At 42.0% G+C, this 22834-nt stretch overlaps 3 protein-coding genes across 11 annotated transcripts in view; 1 reads left to right on the forward strand and 2 right to left on the reverse strand.

The window, feature by feature from the left end:
• On the reverse strand, positions 1–19152 carry METTL6 (methyltransferase 6, methylcytidine). Of its 7 annotated transcripts, none has more exons than XM_049628855.1 (6): positions 18830–19152; positions 16649–17023; positions 14832–14966; positions 9312–9482; positions 2603–2744; positions 1–686 (listed from the first exon to the last, which is right to left on the reverse strand). In XM_049628855.1, the coding sequence occupies exons 2-6, from the start codon at positions 16871–16873 to the stop codon at positions 505–507; spliced, it is 855 nt and encodes a 284-aa protein (XP_049484812.1). In that variant the 5' UTR covers positions 16874–17023; positions 18830–19152; the 3' UTR covers positions 1–504. The 7 variants fall into 7 exon arrangements, with proteins under 7 accessions (XP_049484812.1, XP_049484811.1, XP_049484813.1 ...); XM_049628854.1 differs by lacking the exon at positions 18830–19152 and adding an exon at positions 17999–18081; XM_049628856.1 differs by lacking the exon at positions 18830–19152 and adding an exon at positions 17770–17857 and having other exon boundaries at positions 14847–14966.
• Positions 18145–22834, forward strand: part of EAF1 (ELL associated factor 1) — a 25937-nt gene continuing 21247 nt past the window's right edge. For both annotated transcript variants that reach the window (XM_049628850.1, XM_049628849.1), the window contains exons 1-3: positions 18145–18514; positions 20398–20492; positions 22348–22484. In XM_049628850.1, the coding sequence (XP_049484807.1) occupies positions 18145–18514; positions 20398–20492; positions 22348–22484 (602 nt within the window). The remainder of the gene's footprint in view (positions 18515–20397; positions 20493–22347; positions 22485–22834) is intronic.
• Positions 21406–22834, reverse strand: part of COLQ (collagen like tail subunit of asymmetric acetylcholinesterase) — a 77274-nt gene continuing 75845 nt past the window's right edge. Inside the window, exons 16-17 of one of the 2 annotated variants that reach the window (XM_049628845.1) lie at positions 21876–21952; positions 21406–21684 (exon numbers count right to left, since the gene is read on the reverse strand). In XM_049628845.1, coding sequence (XP_049484802.1) covers positions 21677–21684; positions 21876–21952 — 85 coding nt within the window. In that variant the 3' untranslated portion in view covers positions 21406–21676. Of the gene's footprint in view, positions 21953–22834 lie in introns of both variants that reach the window. The other variant, XM_049628844.1, reaches the window with a different exon arrangement.

A 22834-nucleotide genomic window follows, 5' to 3' on the forward strand; every position in this document is an offset into this window, starting at 1 on the left:
TGGGTTCTCGAGTCATAGCAAAAGCTGTATTTGTGAAACACTGGTCTTGAAGAGGCACATAAATGAACTGAAGCGGAGAAAAACGGGCAAATAGGAGACACTGGAAAAAGAGAACAATCCTTCAGGCTAAAAATACATCTGGATGTGTTATTTCGGTCTATTTGGCCTCATTTTTCCACAGGGCTGCCTGACGTGCTGCCTGGGGGCGCACTTACAGGCTCTCAGTAGTGACGGCAAGGATCTCTTTAAGCACTTATGCTTTTCCCTTCGTGGAATTTCAGTCAGACAGCCTGGCTGCACTACATTATACCATCAAACTTTCTTTACTTTTCAGGCCTGGAAATTTTATTTGCATTGTTGTAATATACACACACACTTGCTACCTTTTCATATAAAAATTATATATGCTCATTTTTAAAAAGTTAAAATATAAAAATATACAAAATAGAGTTACTTCAAACTTTCCTCTTCAAGGGGAGGCACAAATGCCAACCTTGTGAAAAGTCAGGACTTGTGACCCAGGCCCAGGGTCAAGGGTGTTGGGTTCTTAGGACACTTTCGGAATTTGCTCTGAAGAAAAACCCTCGGCACACACAGGCCTTCTTTTTTATTCACCGTCTCACGAAACACATACTCATTCACCACTTCTTCGTAACCTGTGTCCATAAAGAGCTGAGCCAGGAATTCTGTAAGGAAGCAGATCAACAATGCTCATGGTCTTTTGTTTGTTTATTTTTGAGAGAGAGAGAGAGAGAGAGAGAGAGAGACAGAGACAGAGACAGAGACAGAGACAGAGAGAACGTGCAAACATAAGCAGGGGGAAGGGCAGAGGGAGACACAGAATCTGAAGCAGGCTCCAGGCTCCAAGCTGTCATCACAGAGCCCGATACGGGGCTCAAACTCACAAACCCTGAGATCATGACCTGAGCTGAAGCTGGAGGCTTAACTGAGCCGCCCAGGTGACCTTGTGACGCTCATGGTCTTGATACTACGTTTGCTCTGAGGTGGTAAAGGGGGCGGGGGGGGGGGGCAGGGAGGAGGGTTATGGTATTTTTTTAATATAACAAAAACTCCAGTGCTAAAATTTAAAGAAGGTTTTGTTTTAGAAAGTAACACACTCCTACTTCTCATCTCACACCCAAATAGAAACCCCCAACTAAATAATTTCATCAGAAAAGTTTAAGGACAACCTGGAGTATGGCCACCTTGCCCTATTATTATGAATCCCCAAATACCAATGTCTGAGTAAAAAGAAACAATATTCAAAGTGGCTATATTCATATAAAGTCTTCATGTGTTCAGTTTGCTTGCACCAAGCACCTCACCTATCCTAACACGAAGGAGGAAATTCTGTAACCAGAGTGGCGGGGAAAATCCCTTTGTAGTGATATACCCTAAGGAAACTTTAACCCAAATAATACATCACTACATGTTCACTGAAACCAACAGAATGGCCATGTAGTGAAAGTGAAGACCCTTAGAGCCCTGCTTCCGAGGACATGCTCTGACGTACTCTGCAGACATCACTACATCTTCTCAATTATTTACAATTGAGATTTCAGTAAACAGGAGCATGAATATTTTTAACTTTCCCCTGACATTTTCTGGCTTTGCAGTTTTAATGGTAATCACTCATTTCTGATTTCCTTCTACATCCAAAAGAATACTTTAAGAAATACAAACAGTTGTAAAAATAGAGTTTAAGAAGGTAATTATTTTGTGGTCCAAACGATTAAGTAGGCTTAAAACTAATAGTTCAAAATATCTAGTATAAGACTGAAATAATGTTCGGGGGTTGGATGCTTTTCTTATCAAAATGACTTTTTAGGGGCCCCTGGGTGGCTCAGTCAGTTGGGTGGCCAATTTCAGCTCAGGTCACGATCTCGTAGTTTGTGAATTCGAGCCCCGCATCAGGCTCTGTGCTGACAGTTCAGAGCCTGGAGCCTGCTTCAGATTCTGTGTCTCCTTTTCTCTCTCTGCCCCTCCCCTGTGTGTGCTCTGTCTCTCAAAAATGAATAAATATTAAGGAGGAATTTTTTAAAAATGACTTTTTAAAGACCCCTATAGTAAATTTGCATACTTAAAACCTTTATACAAAAAGGTTTCTTGTCTTTATAACCTGGGAAGGTAATCTCCAGGCATTATACTCATCTTTTTTTTTTTAAGTTTATTTATTTGTTTTTAGTAACCTCCACACCCAGTGTGGGGCTTGAACTCACGACCCCCAAGATTAAGTCACATATGCTCTTCTGACTGAGCCAGCTTGGCGCCCCATCCTACCTGTTTTCTTTGTGACTGGACGAAGTGAGGATCCCCATTTGGCCTCCCCCTTTTCCAGCACATTTCCTGGCAGGGCAGCCACGTGGCATGTCAGAGTCTGTCCACTAACCTGGGCTCACTAACTAGACACTGTCACCAGAGGAGGCCTGTGAGCTCACCACGGCCAGGGCCTCGTCCCTGTCATCCCAGGTGCTACGTGGTGCGCGTCGGAGACTGTTCCAGCCGGGACCTTGCGCTACGTGCAGCTGCCCCCGCCTCCGGCCAGTACCCCAGTGATAATGCAAGCAAGTAAACAATTAAAGACAAATTCCATTAATCTTACCATCAGTAAAAAAATACGATCTGGTTCCGTCTTGTCTAGCATAAAAGTTTTCTCCAAGTTTGCTGCCAGCTTTAAACCTAAGCATGGCATGATCATACAGCCCATAGTCCCGAAACAAGACACTTTTGCCTGGTTTTAATACCTATGAAACAAAAGCAGGCGGCACGTAACTCTGGGGAACCCAGGCAAATAAAACTTATTCAAATAAAATAAAATCTGATTGATTCAGGGATTAAAATATCTTACATTTGTGATAATTATGAAAGGAACCAGACTGAACCATCCATAGTTTGAAGGAAAAACAGCCTCCTAATCAAAGGTATAGCAAGACCTGCGGGGCCCCATGCATTAGAGGGATACTTCTTGAGCACCTACAAGGTCCAATGTCATATCAATTAAAATGCTAATGACGTTAAATCAAAGTCTTATCTTAAGGCACGTTCTCCTGCCATTTTATCAGCCATCTCCTAGTATATGATCCTGAAGTCAAAGTGACCCTTTAAAAAAATATGTCCTTTTGGCTTCTTACTGATTCTAGCTGGCTTTCCTCATTTTAAGTCTCCACTTGGGTTTCACTGTGCTACAATTATGCATAGCTTGCCCACCATGCTAATAACAGAGTGCACTCGGCAGTTTATCAGACAGGAGGGAGAAAGGAGAGATTATCATCCTCGTGCAAGATGAGAAAATGGACACTACATAAGTGATTTATGCACGATTCACACCTCGGCCACTAAGTGGGGGGTAGTCAAGACGCACATTTGGGTCAAAAGGCATCATAATGTAGAATCAGAGACACCTGTTAGCCCTGGAGGGGGATTGGGGGAAGTGTCATTCCAATTCCATTCACGCTACTGACAAGAAAAGCACGGCTAAGGGGAGGAGGGGTAACTGAGTATTCGTCCTACATGTGCCTTATAACAGGTCCTCAGGCCAGTGCAGCAGTGTAGGGAAGGGGATCATGGTCAGGCCCGGCTGGGAGTCCCTCACTAAAGTCTTTCAGAGACAGGTGTCACAGAGTAGGTGTCTCGAAAATTGGGAGTAGGCACCGGCAGGGTGTGGGTATTATAACTCCCTCCATCTTATAAAGCAAATAGCATACGCTTTTCAAAATGAAGAGAAAGTGGTATGTACTGTGACATTTCCTTTTTATGTGAGAATTCTTTCAAAATGCATGAACGCTACTAAATAAGAGCGGACTTAAAAGGCATTAATTTTATTAAACCCTATTCTGTATTTTTTTTAAAGTAGGCTTCATGCCCAGCACAGAGCCCAACGCAAGGACTGAACTCACAGCCCTGAGATCAAGACCTGAGCGGAGAACAGGGTGCCTGGGTGGCTCAGTCGGTTAAGTGTTCAACTTCAGCTTGGGTCGTAATTTCACGGTTCGTGGGTTTGAGCCCCATGTCAGGCTATGTGCCGACAGTTTGGAGCCTGGACCCTCCTTGAGATTCTGTGTCTTCCTCTCTGCCCCTCTGCCCCTGCCACCGCCTCAAAAATAAATAAAACATTAAAAAAAAAAAAAAGAAAAAAGGACCTGAGCTGAGATCAAGAGTTGGACACTTAACCAACTGAGCCACCCCAGGCACCCCAATTAAACCTTATTCTGATTCATCACAACAATAAGATGATTTTTAAGACGTGACATAATATTAGACTTTTGATGCAGTTTGGTGTATTTCCTCTTGAATAGGGGTATGAAAGACTGTCCCTAATACTTCCAAGTGAGCTGCAGTTTCCTCATTTAGTAAATTCTAATCAATGAGGGATGCATTCTAAATAGCATCAGTAAAGAGCCTCTTGGGTAAAAACATCCTTAGTCTAGAACGCCAAGTTTTAAAAAAATGTGAATTGTGAAGAGAAAATTCTGAAAAATTTAGTTTATAGGAAAAAGGCTTATTCTTAATTGCAGAAGGAAGGCTCCATGGGACAGTGGGAAGAACACTCAGGAATTTGGAAGTCTTGCTTCATATCCCAGTTCTTCCATAACTAGTTGAATAACCTTGAGCAAGTAATTTCATCCCTATGTTTTCTTGTCTATAAAATAATAAGTTCAATACTAATGCCTCCTTTGATCATGGCTAGCAGGCATTTTTCACCATTACGTTCTTTCATTCTCTAAACAACTCCAAGAAGTAGGTTAGGGGTGGGGAGGGAGGGGAACGGGAGGTCTATTATAGCCACTTTTACGGTGAGCAAGGCTCAGAGTCAGAGTGACTTGTCTGAGATTTCAAGGCAAGTTGGTGGCACTGGCAGACAAATATCGAGGTCTTCTGATGACAAATTTTGTCTATTTTTACTTCATTCTATTCCCAAAATGAGGGAATTCAACCTTAAGGTTGTCTTTCAGTTGAAACCTAGTTTTAAAAATTCTCAGTGTTAACATTCTACAGTAATTACATCTATCTTACCACAGCTTATTACTGTGGTTGTTCATGAAGGCCTCAGAGCTGCCCACCTTTGGGTCTTGTTGTCAGAGGCTGAGAGATTGCTTCTCCTTCTGTAATTTTCAGATGAAGCACATGGTTTCAAATTAATGACTCAGGCACTACGTATGATGGCAGAGAGATCGCAATCTGCTACTGTTGTGAACTCATTCCACATCAGCTGAAAAAAGAATTCTATTGGGGGTAAAAATAGAAAGGACTGCTGAAATGGAATTTGTTACCAAAGAAAGATTACAACAGGGGCCAGGTGTGGATTGAGACAGCTCAACTGAATAATAATAAAAAAATTTCATTACTGTTAAAATATAAATAATATACTGTATGTTTCCACTAAAATTTTTCTAAATAGTTTACCCTGAGAGAGAGAGAGACAGTGCGAGTGGGGGAGGCAGAAAATTCCATTAATTTTATTAAATCCTATTCTGTGCTGGTAGCGTGGAGCCTGACGCGGGGCTCAAACTCACGAAACGGCGAGATCGTGACCTGAGCTGAAACCAAGAGCTGGACGCTGAACCGACTGAGCCACCCAGGCGCCCCTGTATGTTTCTATTTAAGTCAAGAATAGGCATACCCTCAACAATACTTGGCTTTGTCAGACTTCTTTAATTTGGTTAACCTAGCGGTATCTCATTGGGGTTTTATTTTACATTTCCTGGGTTACTGAGATAATCTTTTCATATGTGTGTTCTCTTCAAGAAAACGACTATTCACATCTGCCCATTTTTCTATTAATTTGCTTGTACTTCTTTCACAGGAATTTCTCACGTATTCTGGGTACTAATCTTTGAACAGTTTATAGACTTTAACTCACTTTTCCAAAGTTGTTGGGTTTTTTTTTCTTTGTATTATATTGTCTTTTGAAGAACAGAAATTCCTACTTTTGTTATAATCATCTTTATGCTTAGAATGCTTTGAGTCATCTTTTGAAAAAACTCCACACTGTGAGGTCATAGAGATTTTTTCCTGTATTTTCTTCTGAAAGGCTTACATTTTTGTCTTTTTCACTTAAGTCTTTAATTCACCCGAGAATGATTTTTGTATAGGATGTGAAGGAGAAGTACAATCATTCTTTCCTACATGGACACCCAGTGGTCCCAGCATCACTTACTGAACAGTCCCTATTTTTCTAGTGATCTTCATTGTCACTTCTACCATATATCAAATTCCCATGTATGCGTGGATCTGTGTTTAAGCTATCACATTCAAGTTGTCCCTCTGCTAACATCATTCTATCTTAATTACTGTAGCAGTAAGAAGTCTTTTCATCTGGTAGGGTACAGATTTCCCCCGTTTTGTTTTTCTTCAGAAGTGTTTTGATCTTTGTTCTTTCATGTAAACTTAGAACCACCTTGTCAATTTGCTCAGAAAACAAAGAAACCCTACCCAAAACCTCCAATCGATCAAGCAACAACAAAAAATAAAATGTATAGGGGGCACGTGGGTGGCTTAGTCAATTAAGCCTCCGACTCTTGGTTTCAGCTCAGGTCATGATCTCATGGTTTGTGGGTTTGAGCCCTACATCAGGCTCTGTGCTGACAGTGTGGAGCCTGCTTGGGATTCTCTCTCTCCCTTTTTCAAAATAAATAAATACACACAAAAATTTTTTTTAAAAAATTAAGAAAATAAAATGTATAATATTAAATGGAAAAGTAAGGTTGAACAATGCATGTTACTCTTTGTTAGGTGTGAAGAGCTCTGTGACATTAAGCAGAGTACATTCATCTTATACTTTTATAGTCTTAATATATTCTAATTAGACAATTACATTATTTGCAAATGAGTTTTGTCTTTCATCCCTATTTTTCCCCCATCTTTTATTTTCTTTCTTGTCTTTTTGAGCTGATTAGGACCACCAAGATAATGCTGAAAAGCAAAACTGATAGTAGGCGCTCTCGCCCCATCGAGTTCCAGATGCTCTTTATTCTGTCCCCAACTCCTACTTCTCTCCAATCCCTGAAACCTTTCATCAGTGAAATCACTAGTATCCACCTCTTCTCAATGTTCCTTTCACATCCTGGTGCTAACAGACTGTTCCTGAGGACACTGTTTTCCCTGCAACCTCTCAAGTCATGGCTGTTTTCTCTCCTCACCTTTGTACCACTGGGCTTAGAGATGAGCCTGGCGCCCTCCATGCTTCTCATTGCTACTTTCTCATGTATTCTCTTTCCTCCCTAAAATCCCTAGCTCTGAATCTCTTGTCATCAGATTATATGATCTGCTATCCCTTAATATTACTGTCATCTATTAGTGCCAGGGTCATTTCCCTGTTTCAGGATGAATGTTTCTGATTTATTCTCCTCTCCTTAATACTACTCCATTCTTAGTTCAGAGTAATTTCAATATATGTGGATTATCCCTCCAAATATGCTGGCCTCTTAATGACTTGAACTTTTCCAAGGTCTTACCCTTCCAAACCACTCACTCCCATGGTAACGTCCTGAAGTCTTGTCAACACTAAAAAGCATAACCCCTCCGGTCTCTCAGTGTCATACGAGTCACCTTGGTCATCCCCCCTGCCCCATCTTTCCAGCTCTCTCTCTACTTCCCCATCTTTCATCATCCTTTATCCTCACCTGGACCTTCAAATCAGGTGATCCTACCATCTTTTCCCTGATGCCCTCTCTTCCCTCTTTACTCAGCTTCAGTTCCATGCCCATTTGTGGGTATATGCTGGGTTCTCATCTGCTCAGATACCAGGGGCAGGGAAAGGGGAAGTAAGGAGAAAAAACCTTACAAAACCTCACGAGCAGAGAGCTGAAACCACCGTGGCAACATCTGAATTTCTTAAAATGTTGTTTTAAGTGAGAATAATTACTTCCTAAAAGGTTTCCAGTGTCTTGAAGTTTGTTTCGCTACTTAAAAAACATTTAAAACGTCTACTTTTTCAACTTGCTGAATGTTCTTCCCTCCCTTTTATAAAGCAGACTGACTGAGGCCTCTGACTCGCTGAACAGGTGAGGCTTGACAGGCTTTCCACATTGTGTGCCCTTGCCATTTAGTGGCCCCCAGGTGACCTGCATGCTTACCACTGGTCACTTGTGTTGGTTCCCAAACTTGCTTACACCAGCTGTACTTAGATTTAGAATTATATATGAATATATAAACAATGCAATGCAAGTAAAGAGCATTTTTATTTTCTCTGAAAAGTACACTGAAACTTTTGGAAAGACATGATAGAGAAGCACTGAACTGCTGTTAGACATGGGAGAACCAAAGGTGAGTCTAGGTTAAAAATATAAAAAAATTTGCCCTTACGTTAAGTTTCCAATCATTTTTAAGTCTTTGCTCCACTTTTAAAGAAGCCAAAACTCTACTATGTATGTGGTTCATAAGATGGTAAGAAAGATGGTAAATAGCCCCATACTCAAAAGAAAGGGCCGTGGCTCTACATCAAAAGAGTGATAAAAGAATAGTAACATATTTTAAGCCATAATAAAATGTTTAAGGTAAGAATGTACCTTTTTCATGATTTTTTGATTTAGTTGATCTTTAATCAACATTGTTGCCACAGATAAGAGAGCTTCTACCGTAGTTTACAAAGCAGCCTCATTCATGATCTCACTTGCATCTCACAATAACCCTAACAGACACCCCCATTTTACAGCCAAGGACACTGAAGCCCACAGAAGGAAGATGACGTGATTTGTCTTGAGTCACATGACTTAAGAGTGATGCTTTACTTCCTGAATGCTACAGCAGCCTCCTGATGGCCAGAGAAGTTTGGGTTCTCCTCATTCTGGCAGCAATGATGATAGTGACAACAACGGCTGATTTTTGAAGAGCACTTACCACCTTCTAGGCATTGTACTAAGCACTTTATACATATTGCGTGTATTTCATCTCAGTATCTCAGTATTATATAGGTAATGAAACTGAGGCTCAGGGAGGTAAAGAAACTTGCCTAAGCAGGGAAGCCAGGTATCGTCTCTAGGCACTCTGATGCCGGACTACATTCTTGACCCCGAACCATATCTTCTTCTCCTTTTCCAGCAGGGACTATCTGCATGTTATTCCATGCACAGAGCTCAAATAACTACAAAATCATCCTCGCTCCAAAGCTGGCCAAACTGAAGAGCAGTGATGGCTACCAGACAAACCAGAATTCAAACTGAATGTTTTATGTAGGAGAACCCCTTCGATACACTGACTGCATGGCCTACACCTAGTGAGAACGAGGGGGCTTTGTGAACTAGACATGAGCCTCAGAGGAGAGGTAAGCAAAAAGATCAGGATGTCCAACCTCCAGGCTCCAAATTACTAACCTGGTAAATGTTTTGTAAGACAAGGTGCATCTTATCAGGGTGAACAGCAGAGAGGACAAATATCAACATGACAACATCCACGGACTCTGGGGGCACATGTTCCAGAAGGTCATCTTTGGTTAGATCACACTGGAACACCTTGCATCTTTCTGTGTCATATAAAGGATTTTGCTAGAGAAGGGGGAAAAAGAAAAGAATTTTAATGCAACACCCATGTTGACACACAGAGAAAAATACAGCATCAAAAGGAGATCCGATGGAAAATGGATCTATTTCCACTTGTGCACTGCTACACAAAAATCACAGATCACTTTGTTACTGGGTAAAACTGAGTAATGTGCCATTTGCACGCTAACGCCTGTAGCATTTGATGTTACTAGGAGGGGCAAGATTTCATTTTAACAAATCATCTTTAACTGAGGATAGAACACTGAAGAGCTATCACATGTTCAAAGCTGCGCATTCTAGAAGCATAGATTTCTAGAGGGATAAGTCAAAACTGACCCGTGCTTCCTTAATCCTCCTTTGAAATCACCCATTACAAGCCTAAATCCTCTGAGAAGTCCTTCCCGATCCACTCATGGAGATGCTCCCACAGTTCTGCATATTTTCCCTTGAGACAGCAAGCCAAATAAACCAAATTTCTTCTTCTTCCCCGCCCCACCCCCACTTTTTTTTTTTTTAAACAAGTGTGTTCCTGTACATTTTGAATGGGGGGTTTAAGGGCATTATCAAAAAAAATACATATACTACTCTTATAAATAAAGAGTATCATAAAGTCTAAGATCTTATAAGACATTATAAAAAAATAACAAACCTTTCTTTAAGAAAAAAAATTTTTAATGTTTTTTTTTGAGAGAGACAGAGAGAATGTGAGTGGGTTAGGGGCAGAGAGAGGGAGACACAGAAGCAGAAGCAGGCTCCAGGCTCTGAGCTGTCAGCACAGACCCGACGTGGGGCTCGAACTCACGAGCTGTGAGATCATGACCTGAGCCAAAGTCGGACGCTCAACCGACTGAGCCATCCAGGCGCCCCACAAAACTTTCTTTAACGTAAATAAGGACTCGAATAAATACAAAGTTCTTGGATGGGAAGATTCAATATTGAAAAGACGTCAATTCTACCTATAAATCTGCTTTTAAATCCAATGCAACCTCAATAGAATCCCAATAGATTTCTAGAAACTTGACACAAAGGCAAATTTGATTCATCTGGAAGCAAAAATCTTTAGGAATAGCCAAGCCAATTTTTAAACTGAAGAACAATGAAGGAGGAGGTACACTACTGGACTTCAAAACATACTACAAAATGCAGTACTGAAACAATGAGGTTTGAGAATGGGGACAAATAGACTACGAAGACAGATCAGAGTCCCCAAAACAGACCCACGTATATAGGGGAATTTAGTATCGCATATGACAAAAGACAAGTGACAAAGATGACATATCAAAAAAGGTAGACAATAAAAGTGACAATTATCAGGGAAGAAAAATGAATTTTCTCATTCAACTTACTGTGTTAGAACAACTAGCTATACATTTGTGCTAAAGGACAATTGGTTACCTAGGTGACTTAAAGGTTCTGGTTTCAGTTCAAAGACATACAGTAGTATAAAAATGCAGCTCCCATCCTTACAATAAGAAAAAAGATGGACAGACAGCCAAGTAATGGCTTTTTTTGTGAACCCATCAAAGAATAAAGGCCAACGAACCAGCAGCCGTCCCCCAATCTGGAGACAGATAAGTGCCTTCAGGGAGACACAGGACCGAAGCATTTGCTTACCTGAGGCAGAAACCCCCAAACTGGAAAGATAAAACTAGAAATTTGACAAACTGCTGTAGACTGAGTGCGGATGTTATAGTGTGAAGCCTCTGGGCCTCTGGGGGTGGAAGTAACAGGAACATTCCCATCTTTTTATAGGTGTTTCTTCTAAGAACATCAAGGGGCTCTCACAGAGAAGATGGTGCTCCATCTAGTACTGGACTTTCTCAACTCCTTTAAGGAAGAAAAGATTCAAACTACAGGGGAAAGGTCTCCTGGAGCCTGCAGCCTTAGGGTACTAGCGAATACCACTGCCAAGAGGGGAGGAAACTGCTCTGCCCAGACCCATTCTTAATTTTTTTTTTTAAGTTTATTTTTTTAGTAATCTCCACACCCAATGTAGGGCTTGAACTCACAACCCTAACATCAAGAGTTGCAAGCTCTTCGGACTGAGCCAGCGCCCCCCAGACCTAGTCTTTTTTTTTTTTTTTTTTTGGTGGAGGTGCTGGGGATTGATAGACCTAGTCTTGATCTGAAGGGAGAATGGCCTCAAGACCATCGAGGAGGACACCAGATAGATACTGAGGGACGAAAAGGAGAGGAAAGCTCTAGTCCTAGAGCACAGACACACTTGTGAAGGCCACACCCCTGAGACACAGGCCCACTATACAGTTCAAAAACTGAGAATCAGAACATTAGATGACAATCCCTTCTCCCACACCTTACCAAGTCTCCAGTGGTAATAAAAACAGTGGATTGCAGCTGGGAAAGTTGTAAGAGAGAGGATCTTTATGAGGAACAGTATGAAGAGCAGACCCAAAGCCAAAAGGGGTGACATAAACCAAGTCACCAGAGGACTCTGAAGTCTCTGGTGGCCATAGCAACGATAAACCTCACAGGTAACTATAACAGTAACAGATTTCAAACACAGCTCAACTCCTGTCTAGATTATTACAAATCCTTATGACCTCAGTATCCATAGCCCTACATAACATACCTGACTTTCAGTGAAAAAAAAAGTACAAGACATACCAAATGGCAAGAAAAAATAGTCTGAAGAGACAAAGCAATCATCAGAACCAGACTCAAATATGACACAGATATAGGAACTAGAAGTTTGGGCATTTAAAATAACTGTGATTAATAAGTGAAAGACTCTAATGAAAAACACAGACAAAGTTTAAGATCAAATAGGTAATTTCAGCAGAGAAATAGAAACTACAAAAACAATCGACTAGACGAACTAAAAACCAAAAACACAGCAACAAATATGAAGAATGCTTTTGAAAGGCTATCAATAGGAACATTTACTACCTAAGAAGGAGTCCGTAAACTTGTAGATAGGATGAAAGAAATTATACAAACTGAAAATGCAAAGAGAAAAAAAGTTAAGAAAACAAACCACCATCCAAGAAAACAAACCGCCATACAATAGCAAATGGTATAATACACATGCCATTAGAATCTCAGAAGAGAGAACAGAGCTGAAGAAATATTTGAAGAAATAAGGGCCAAAATTTTAAAAACATGATAACCAAAGCTTTAAAACTATGTAGAAGGTTAGAGGACTCTTAAACAAGACTTAAGACCTTAGAGCCTTGAAAGGAAAACATTAATAAATTTGCACATAGTTTAAATCCTGCTGAAAGACAAACCATAAAGCAATGCTAAATAAACTAGAAATGTTTGTAAAAAATGAAACAATATCCAGAATATACTCTAAAGATAAAGAAATGACAGAAAAATGAGCAAAGGTTATGAACAGACAATTCATAGTATAATACAAGCTCCACCTGAGGGATTTTTTTTGTGTTTTGTTCACTACTTAGTCCCAGTGTGTGGAACAGTGACTGGCACATACTAGGCTCTCGATAAATACATGTGGACTAAAGAAACTCACAATCAGAAGAAAAACTAATGCTTATTTACATATACAAGGGGTAAACAAACTAAAATATGGAGTATTACTTTTTGTCCCTAAGATTAGAAGATACAAAAAAGACTGATATCAAACGTTGAGAATATAGACAGAATAGGAGCTATATATTAAAATTTATATATTAAATTAAAAAATATACATCAAATATTAAAATTTAAATGTGTGTACCGTTTCTCCAAGGAATTCTTCCATCACCAAAGAGAAAAATGCACACACGTGTTTTGGGGAGTGGCATATAGTGCCACATTAACCCTATTTGTAAGAATAAAAAATCAGAAGTAATTTAAACAAACAGCAACAGGGTAACTGTTAAAGTACGGTATATCCATTCTGTGGAATACTACAACAGCTAAGTAAAATACAGTAGACCTGTATGTACTAAGACAAAAAAAAACCAAAGTACAAGATAGGATGTGGAGTGAAGAAAGCAAGTTATAGTACAATGTGATACCGCTATTAAAAAAACTTCTAATGGATGGTACAACTGTAAAAGGTTGATGGAAAGTTAGATGTTTGCCCAAGTATCCCCCACATATTTGTTAATAGCAAAAGGTAAATACTTGTACCCCTTAGGAAGGTACTTTTTAGGTGGGAATTAGGTAGTTACTATCTTAACCCAGAGATCAAAACTAAAGCTAGCATTACCAGACATTAATGCCTCCTGACAGGATGCAATATCAAAGATACAACATTACTTATTACAGTATTTTTGCCACAAATATTTTACCTGGTTTAAATCTAACTTCTAGTTTACAGTAAAGGAAATACAGAGGATAAAGGAACAAGTTGAATGATATGAATAAACAATCAGACCAATATGGAATGTGGGACTGAATTATAGAAAATGGCTTGCTCTTCAAAAGCTCAAAGCCAGGGGCCCCTGGGTGGCTCAGTTGGTTAACTGTTCGACTTCAGCTCAGGTCATGATCTCATGGTTTGTGGGTTTGAGCCCCATGTTGGGCTCTGTGCCGACAGCCCAGAGCCTGGAGCCTGCTTCAGATTCTGTGTCTCCCTCTCTCTCTGCCCCTCTCCTGCTCATACTCTCTCTCTGTCTCAAAAATAAACATAAAAAAAATTAAAGAGAAAAAATAAGCTCAAAGCCAGTGGGGAAAAGGTCAAGGGGAAGGGCAGGGATGTTTTAGGCTAAGGAGATTTAAGGTACATTAAGAAGTACAAGATTTAGTCCTCGATTAAATACATCTATAAAAGACACTTGGGACTACTTGGGTAAATCTAAATCCATTCTGAATATTAATGACATTAGGAGATTACAGTTCATGTATTGCACCATGCAGATAAAGTCCGTATTTTTTGAATATGTATGCAGACATATTTCAGATGGAAGTGTCTTGACATCTATACTTTAAAATAGTTGAGCAAAGAAACAAGTCTATAAAGCAAATGTACAAAATTCTGGCAATCATTCAATTTAGGTAGAAGCATATGGGTATCATTTTGGTAGTTCTTTCTACTTTTCTGAATAAGCTGTGTTTCTTTTCTTTTTTTTTAATTTTAGAGACAGAGTATGAGCAGAGGAGAGGTGCAGAGCCCCAATGCAGGGCTCAATCCCACAACCCTGGGATCATGACCTGAGCTGAAATCAAGAGTCAGATGCTCAACTGACTGAGCCATGCAGGTACCCCAAAGCTGTGTTTCTGTATGTATGATACAGGTATTTAAACAGGAAAAACACATTCATGATGGTCATAGCTGGTTAGCTTCAAAGAGAGAACTGGAATTAATAAACAAATGGGCAGAGAGGCAGGTCAAAGAAATCTAAGAAAACAGTAATATAACAGAAACATGGACAAGGCACCAACCTTGACATACTCAACTGCTCTTGGAGAAAAGTCACAGGCATAGGCAAAGATATTCAGATCTTCTTCTAAAAGCGGGAATAAACAGTTCCCAACACCACAGCCAGCTTCAAGCACAGTCAATTTTTGATCTTCAAACTGGGGAAAGAGATGCAAAGTCGTTTGCATCATCGAGAAACAAACCAAACTACAACATGTCTCCAAACAGGAGAAGCAAGGTTTCTGCCCCCGTGGGGCAGACAGTAAACAAGTGAACTGAGAACCTAAAGCTAATACTGATACCTTGCTTGTCGTCCAACACTGGGCAGCTTAGTATAAAGAAAACACAGCAGGGGCACCTGGGTGGCTCGGTCGATTAGGCATCCCTCCCCCCCTTTCTTTTTTAATGTTTTATTTTTTTGAGAGAGAGGGCGAGCAGGAGCCAGGAAGGCACAGAGAGAGAGGGGAACAGAAGATGCAAAGTGGGCTCTGCAAAGACTGCAGAGAGCCTGATGTGGGGCTGGAACCCACGAACTCTCGATCATGACCTGAGTTGATGTCGAGTGCTCAACCAACTGAGCCACCCAGGCACCCCACAGCATCCGACTCTTGATTTCTTTTCTTTTTTTTTTTTTAATATATGAAATTTATTGTCAAATTGGTTTCCATACAACACCCAGTGCTCATCCCAAAAGATGCCCTCTTCAATACCCATCACCCACCCACCTCTCCCTCCCACCCCCATCAACCCTCAGTTTGTTCTCAGTTTTTTTTTTAAATTTTTTTTTTTAACGTTTATTTATTTTTGAGACAGAGAGAGACACAGCATGAACGGGGGAGGGGCAGAGAGAGAGGGAGACACAGAATCGGAAGCAGGCTCCAGGCTCTGAGCCATCAGCCCAGAGCCTGACGCGGGGCTCGAACTCGCGGACCGCGAGATCGTGACCTGAGCTGAAGTCTGACACTTAACCGACTGAGCCACCCAGGTGCCCCTGTTCTCAGTTTTTAAGAGTCTCTTATGGTTTGGCTCTCTCCCTCTCTAACCTCTTTTTTTTTCCCCTCCTCCATGGACTTCTGTTAAGTTTCTCAGGATCCACATAAGAATGAACACATATGGTATCTGTCTTTCTCTGTATGGCTTATTTCACTTAGCATCACACTCTCCAGTTCCATCCACGTTGCTACAAAAGGCCATATTTCATTCTTTCTCATTGCCACATTGTACTCCATTGTGTATATAAACCACACCAACTCTTGATTTCAACTCAGGTCATGATCTCATGCTGGTGAGATCAAGCCCAGAGATGGGCTCCATGCTGAGCATGGTGTCTCCTTGGGATTCTCTCTCTCTCTCAAATAAATAAACATTAAAAAAAAAAAAAGAAGAAAACACAGGATAATAGCTAAAATAACAGGCTCTGGGACTAAACTGCTTGCACTCAAATCTGGACTTCTTCCCTCACCATGTTCTATCATTAGACAACTCTCTTAAAAGAGCTTTGTGCCCCATTTTACCTGCAAGTAGGGATAACAATGATGCCTACTTCACACTGTTATTGTAGGGCTTAAATTACACAACATGTAGAGTTCTACAAAAGGGCCGTGGTAAAGTGTTTATCGTCTTTATTATGAATCTGAATCTGTCACTGAAGTCACCCAGCATGAATTCAATATTTATGACTTTCAGACTGGCTTTAAGAAACAGAAAATGCCCTCGAAAGCTCTCTTTCCTACATACAACCCAGGACCTACTAAATCCACTGGAGACCCATAGGAAGGCAATAAACACTCCTCTTCACATTTGAAATGAAAAACTCAAACAAGGTTCAATATTAGTTTACCTCTCTACATGATCTGAGTTCCTCAAACTCTCTGGTGGTCCAGTGTCTATCTTTGAAGAAGTTAGTGCTATTTCTTTTGTAAAAAAGGTCCCAGTTCTTCTGAGCCTCTTTTTCCAGTTTTTGCTGTTTAAAATCAGACATTAAAGCCTGGTCTCTTTGCAATTTCTCCTCTTCTTCAGCGCTGAGAATTCTTGCCTGCAGCCCTTTCCTTTGCAAAGAAGCCATCCCATAAGTTGATGGTAATATATTTAACACTGCTGAAGATTCCCCAACCCTGAATAACCTGAGTAATCCAAGCTGATACTGCAGACATAGGAAGGATTTGTCCAAATGTGGTTCTTCACGTTGGGCTCAAGCCTCGGGCAGCACTGGGTGCTTTGCAGGAAAAAGGAGATTCCGGTTAGTGGTTCTAGGACAGTTTTTAAGACGCTGGTTAGTCGCTTTAGAACGGTTCTTTCACCAAACAGTTCAACTCACCACATACTAGATGCTGACTCAACACAAAAACCCTGCCCACTCTACAAGAGGTCGGTCAGAAAGAAGCCCAAGACACAATCCCTACCTTCAGAGGGCTTACATTCAGTGGCCAGGGCTCTCACGCACCAAACTCTAGTTCAAACCAGAATAAGTTAACTATTATAATAATAAATCGGTTTAGGGACGCCTGGGTGGCTCGGTCCGTTAGGCGTCCCACTTCAGCTCAGGTCATGATCTTGCAGTTTGTGAGTTCCAGCCCTGGGTCGGGCTCGGTGCTGACAGCCTAGAGCCTGGAGCCTGCTTGGGATTCTGTGTCTCCCTCTCTCTCTCTCTCCCTCTGTCTGTCCCTCCCCAACTCGTGCTCTGTCTCTACCTCTCTTTAAAATAAATAAACATTAAAAATATATAATAATACTAAATCGGTTTGGTTTAGAAAAAGGACACTCCCAAGAAGTGACTGAGAAATCTTAGGGAGGAAACATCAATTTTTAATGCCCGTGAAAGGGTGACTTAAAACAACCACACCAGCTTCCCGAAATGGCGACGGGTGGTCAAGTGGGGTGATCATTTCCCAAGGATCCGAGACCCAGTTTCGGGGGGGAATTTGTAGTCAAGCCCGGCAGCCTGAGATTCTGATCACACACCTAAGAGGCCGTCTCACGAATCGGAGGGTAGCGCCGTTTTCCAGGGGCTGAGGCTCTCGTTCCTCCATTAACGCGTGAAGGATAAGAGGCCAGTGACGCGCGGGGTAGGGTCCGTAGGGCTCCGGACGCTTGGGAGAAACTAGGGCGCCCGGGCCGCCCGGGCCTGCGGAGAGCTGGCCACACTGGCTGTCAGACCCGTGTTCATCTAGTTCGCCGCGCTTGGGCTCACCGTCATCACTTCTTACATTCACCTGGACGGGTAGGGACGGACGCACTCAGTCCTCAGCCCGGACCCGGCCTCGGAAGCCGGATCAGGGAGCTTCGGTCCGGGGACAAATCCCCCTCGAGGACCTCTCCCGGCGGAATCCTTTGGCCATGGCACTGCCCCCGCCACTTCCGTCACGAACGCAGAAGTCCCTCCCCGACGCCGGAAGTTCCGCGGCCCTGCTTCCGCGCAGTCCTCCTCCACCCCGCCGCAGAGGCGAGGACCTGCTTCCGGCCCCGGGTGGGCGCCGGCTCGGCTCGCCGTGCGCCCCCGAGCGCTGCCCCGGGAGCTTCGTTCCCCCGGAAGCCGGCGCCGGAAGCTCGGACCGCGGCCGCGCCAGGAGACCGCTGGTCCGGGCGCTAGGCTCGTGGGGGGCCATGAACGGAACCGCGAACCCGTTGCTGGACCGCGAGGAACACTGCCTGCGGCTCGGGGAGAGCTTCGAGAAGCGACCGCGGGCCTCTTTCCACACCATTCGCTGTAAGCCAGGCCTCCCCTCTGTTCCCTTCCGCCGCCTCTTGCCAACCCGACTCCTTCTCTTCCCTCGTCCCTCCAAAGCCCAGGGAACCTCCTGCCTACGTCAGCTCCCTTCTCTCTTCGCCCAGATCCTCCTGGACCTCGATTCCACCCCCTCCTCTCCCCCTCCCCCCCTCCCCCCTTTTCCAGCTCCCCAAACCAAACGCTTCGCCACTCCCAACTATCCATCTGCCTTGTGGTCCCAAATACTTCTTCCGAAGGTTATTGGCTCCTTTGTTTTTCATCCGCCCACCCAGCCCTGCTTTATTCGAAACTTACCCCTCTTTATTACCAAAAGACTGTGACCCCACATCAGACTCCCCTTCTCCCTGTAATCCGTCCCACTTTCTGATGACCCCAGCGGGGTCCTCCACGTTTAAAGGACTCTTCCCGTTTGCCGATGAGCCTTGTCGACTCCCTCCTATTACATTCTCCTCTTCCCTGTGTTCCTTAGCCTTCGTCCCTCGTTCGTTTTGTTCTGGTTACCCTGAGCCTGCGCTTCATCCCCTTGGCAGCCAAAGAATCCGCATCCTCTGTGCGCTCCATCCGTCTTCCTCCTCCAGCTTTCTGTACCTCGTTTGACTCTGCTGTCTTTTGAGGTGACCTATACTACCCCGACTTTAACTCAGTACCAAGTCCCATGTGAGTGAAGAATAAAATTGGAATGCGTGAGCCTTGATAAAGCTTGATGTATGCTTGGAAGCGGGGGAGAGGAGGCATCAAGAATGTCCAAATAGTCGTTATGCTGGACCTTCCTTTTCTACATGATTACAGACTCTGTGGAGGGAGGGCATGTCCACTCTATGTCCTGGGTAAAGTTTTGGCTCTTAGGGATGGGCTGGCTGAGCATCCTTCTGTGTGATTCACAAGCTTCTGGTATCCGTCAGCCCTAATGCTGGTTAAGACTTGTTTTTGTCTAAGGAGCTAATAAATGTGACTCAACACATTGGAAGAGGGCGTGTTAGATAATGAAGTTCCATATTTCTGCGGTCACTTGCCAAACCATTATTGTGTCTCCTACTGACAGCAGATCAGCTCTTTCAGAGGGAGGATATTGGAAATGTGATAAGAGCATCGTTTTCGGAGCAGTTTACTAAATTGATGTTTTGGTAGAGGGAAGAGCAATGTGGAATTTAAGTGAGACACTTCATATATGCACGTGGCCTGCAGTGTGAGGCCAGTTTATGTCAGAATGGAGTAAGATGGCTATTCGTGGTGCACGTTAGCAGCAGTTGAGAGAGATGGGCAGGATTAACCTTTGGAGATAGAGTTCAACCATCTATTCTGTACTTTTATAAGAACTTGAGTGTGGGAAATCCTAATGTTGACAGTTTCTATGCAAAATGAAATCAGCTTATATGATACTGGGGCTTTCCTATTTCATATAGGGTGTTACAGTCACAGAATCTTTTTAATATGCTCTGTTGCTTTTGATCTTGTACACAACAATCCTAACAAAACCCCTCTGGCTAAGAAGGCATTAATTTTCATGTGTCACTTGGGAGAAGGGAATATCTTTGCTTAATAGAATGGTATATGAATTCTAGCTTTTTTTTTTTTCCCCCTCAAAGTAATCCAGCAGGGATGGGAGGCAAAGTATGTAGGAGGTATAGAGAAAACGAGATTGTCCCTGAGTTCGTAATTCTTCTTAAACCTGGGTGACAGTACACAGGGGCTCATTGTACTATTCTCTGCTTTTTTTCCACAATGAAATAGGTTTTTTAATTCTACATTGTATTTTTCCATTTATCTGACTCACAAAAAAATTTTAATTCTTAAACAAGAATGACCAGGAGGCATAGTATAAGTAACCGGCTGGATAAATATTCTTTTGCTTTTCCCTTTAGATGACTTTAAGCCAGCATCTATAGACACTTCCTGTGAAGGAGAGCTTCAGGTTGGCAAAGGAGATGAAGTCACAATTACCCTGCCACATATCCCTGTAAGTTTATGCACTGTGGAATCACAGTGAATCCTCATATTCTATTTATTGCAATTTGAATTTTCCTACTATTTAAAAATTTTTAGATTTCTAAAATTCCAACATTTAAGGAAAAAGGGAATTGGGGGGATGGGGTAGGGTGGAATTCATGTTTCCCAAGTGCTTGAGTAAAAATGATTCTTTGCCATTTTTCCCAAGCTCCCTTTTCCCCCATCTGCTACCAAGTAGACAAGGTTCCTGTCTGGATACTTAGCCCCTCTAGCCGCTCTTTCAGATTGGCCTAGCTTTTCCCTCACACAGCTCCAAAAAGCAAAGCCCCCGACGCCACGTTGGCTTATAGCAACAACAGTTTAGGTGTGTGGCACAGCCAAACCAGGAGTTAAGACAGGCAGGAGCAGAATTGACACCTTTCATATATCAGGCAAAGGGCGGACTGCAGACTGAAAGTTGCAACCAAGCACCAGAGGATCAGAGCATTCAGCTAATTTAGGGATGAGGAACCCAATTAAAAGTTAAATTGAGAACCCCTACGGAGAGAGACTTTTTTTTGAAGCTTTGTCCAAAGTAGCACTATAATCACACAGCCTGAAGGATCAGACAAAATGCTCATAATGAACAGGTGTCATTGGATGTCACAGCCCTGTCCTGGAACATAATAAGGTCTTGGTAACCAGTAATAGGATGAAAAGACTCTGGACAAGAAGCTTCAGGCTGAGTAGAAATTACTTGTCTGCGAGTTCCAACTGCTATTTCATTGCATGTTGCCTTTAGCAGATTACATCATCTCCCTTTGGATCTTCGTTTGCCAAATGTAAAATGAAGGGGTTAGATAAATGGTCTCTAGGGTCCCTTCCAACTTTAAGTTTATACCCTATGAATAAGGAGTCAAGGAGCCAACCAATTTTTTTTATTCCATACAATCAAATCCTATATATGTCAAATATTAATTGAGCACCTACTATGTGTTGGCCCGTTACTAAGCACTGAGAATACAATCTCGAACAAAACAAGCACTTTTCTTGCCCTTGGGGAGCTTATGATCTGGAATTAAATAAATATAAAAAGCACAGCCATTTATTTTAGAAAATCAGGAAGGTTTCTCTAAGGAAGTGACCTTTGAGCAGATTTGAAGGTTGAGTAATTGAAAGAGAGGAAGAGGCAGGATGTTGCAGGCAGAAGCCTTGTTAAAGCCCTGCAAGAAAGAACATGAGGATCTGAGAGAGGCCAGCCACCTTCTACTCTGGATCCTGCAGAGCCTAGGGCTAGGGGTACAGGGTGAGGCAGAAGGGCCAGGTATCTGGTTTAGAGATTTTATTCTTGGGTCTCAGAGCAACAGGTTAGCAGTTAAAGGGCTTAGGCAGGTGAGTGGCATGATGTACTTACTCTGAGCCAAGCAGAATAATGAGCTGCCCTTAGAGAATACTCTGTTGGTTACTTGGCATGAGGGGAAGCCCTGGACTCTGAAATTACAAGGAAATACAGAAATCACGTATTAGTTTTACTTCTTGCAATGAAAAGTTCTACTCAGTATAATACCAAGTAATGGTTAATCTGTTTTTACCAGTTCATACCTCGCCATTATTTGTAACATGTTTTGAATCTTTAGAAAAATGTACGGTAATTTTGAAAATTTATATTACCTTTCTTGATTACTGAGAAGTAGTTGCAGTTATAGATTCTTGCTGTATATTATATCCCTTTTCTTTTTGCCTAGGAAGCCAGAGGAGTTAAAATAGAAATCAGTTCATTCTATTCTGTTTGAGTAGCTCTGATACTCATGAAGCCACTTGTAAATTTGTTTTTAATGTTCATAACTGGTGTGTCTGGTTTGATCTTTTACTTTTGTGGCATATAGGGATCCACACCACCAATGACTGTGTTCAAGGGGAACAAACGGCCTTATCAGAAAGACTGTGTGCTTATTATTAATCATGACACTGGTGAATATGTGCTGGAAAAACTCAGTAGCAGCATTCAGGTCAAGAAAACAAGGTACGTGAATGACCAGATACAGATTGATACAGGTTTCTAGATCTTTGCATTATTTCTTCAGTTATTTTAGAAGGATATGAGCATCTGAGTATTCAGTGTCCTGTCGATAATATCAACAACTCTACCTGTGTCTTCTCAATAAGTCAGTAAAATATCACTTCCTCAAATGCAATAAAAAGAAATAAAAGCTTTTAAGACCTGAAACGTGGAAGCCACAGGGGAAAGGGACGTATTTTATAATTAAATCTATTTTATTAATCTCATGATTGTTCAAATAGTATCACCTAAGGGGATAAGATTTAAACTTGTAGACTTGTAATTAGATTAAAAACATTAATTTTTCGCAAGAT

This window comes from Panthera uncia, chromosome C2 (assembly GCF_023721935.1).
Source record: "Panthera uncia isolate 11264 chromosome C2, Puncia_PCG_1.0, whole genome shotgun sequence".
Taxonomy (NCBI): domain Eukaryota; kingdom Metazoa; phylum Chordata; class Mammalia; order Carnivora; family Felidae; genus Panthera; species Panthera uncia.

Bases quoted from the DNA above. Each gene is read 5' to 3' on its own strand.
- METTL6 (XM_049628855.1), bottom strand. From the start codon at position 16,873: ATGGCTTCTTTGCAAAGGAAAGGGCTGCAGGCAAGAATTCTCAGCGCT. The intron at 9,483-14,831 runs GTTGGTGCCTTG...CCCCTTCTCTAG, and splicing joins GAGCAGTTGAGTATGTCAAG to CAAAATCCTTTATATGACAC. The intron at 687-2,602 runs GTAAGATTAATG...GCTTCCTTACAG, and splicing joins ATCGTATTTTTTTACTGATG to AATTCCTGGCTCAGCTCTTT.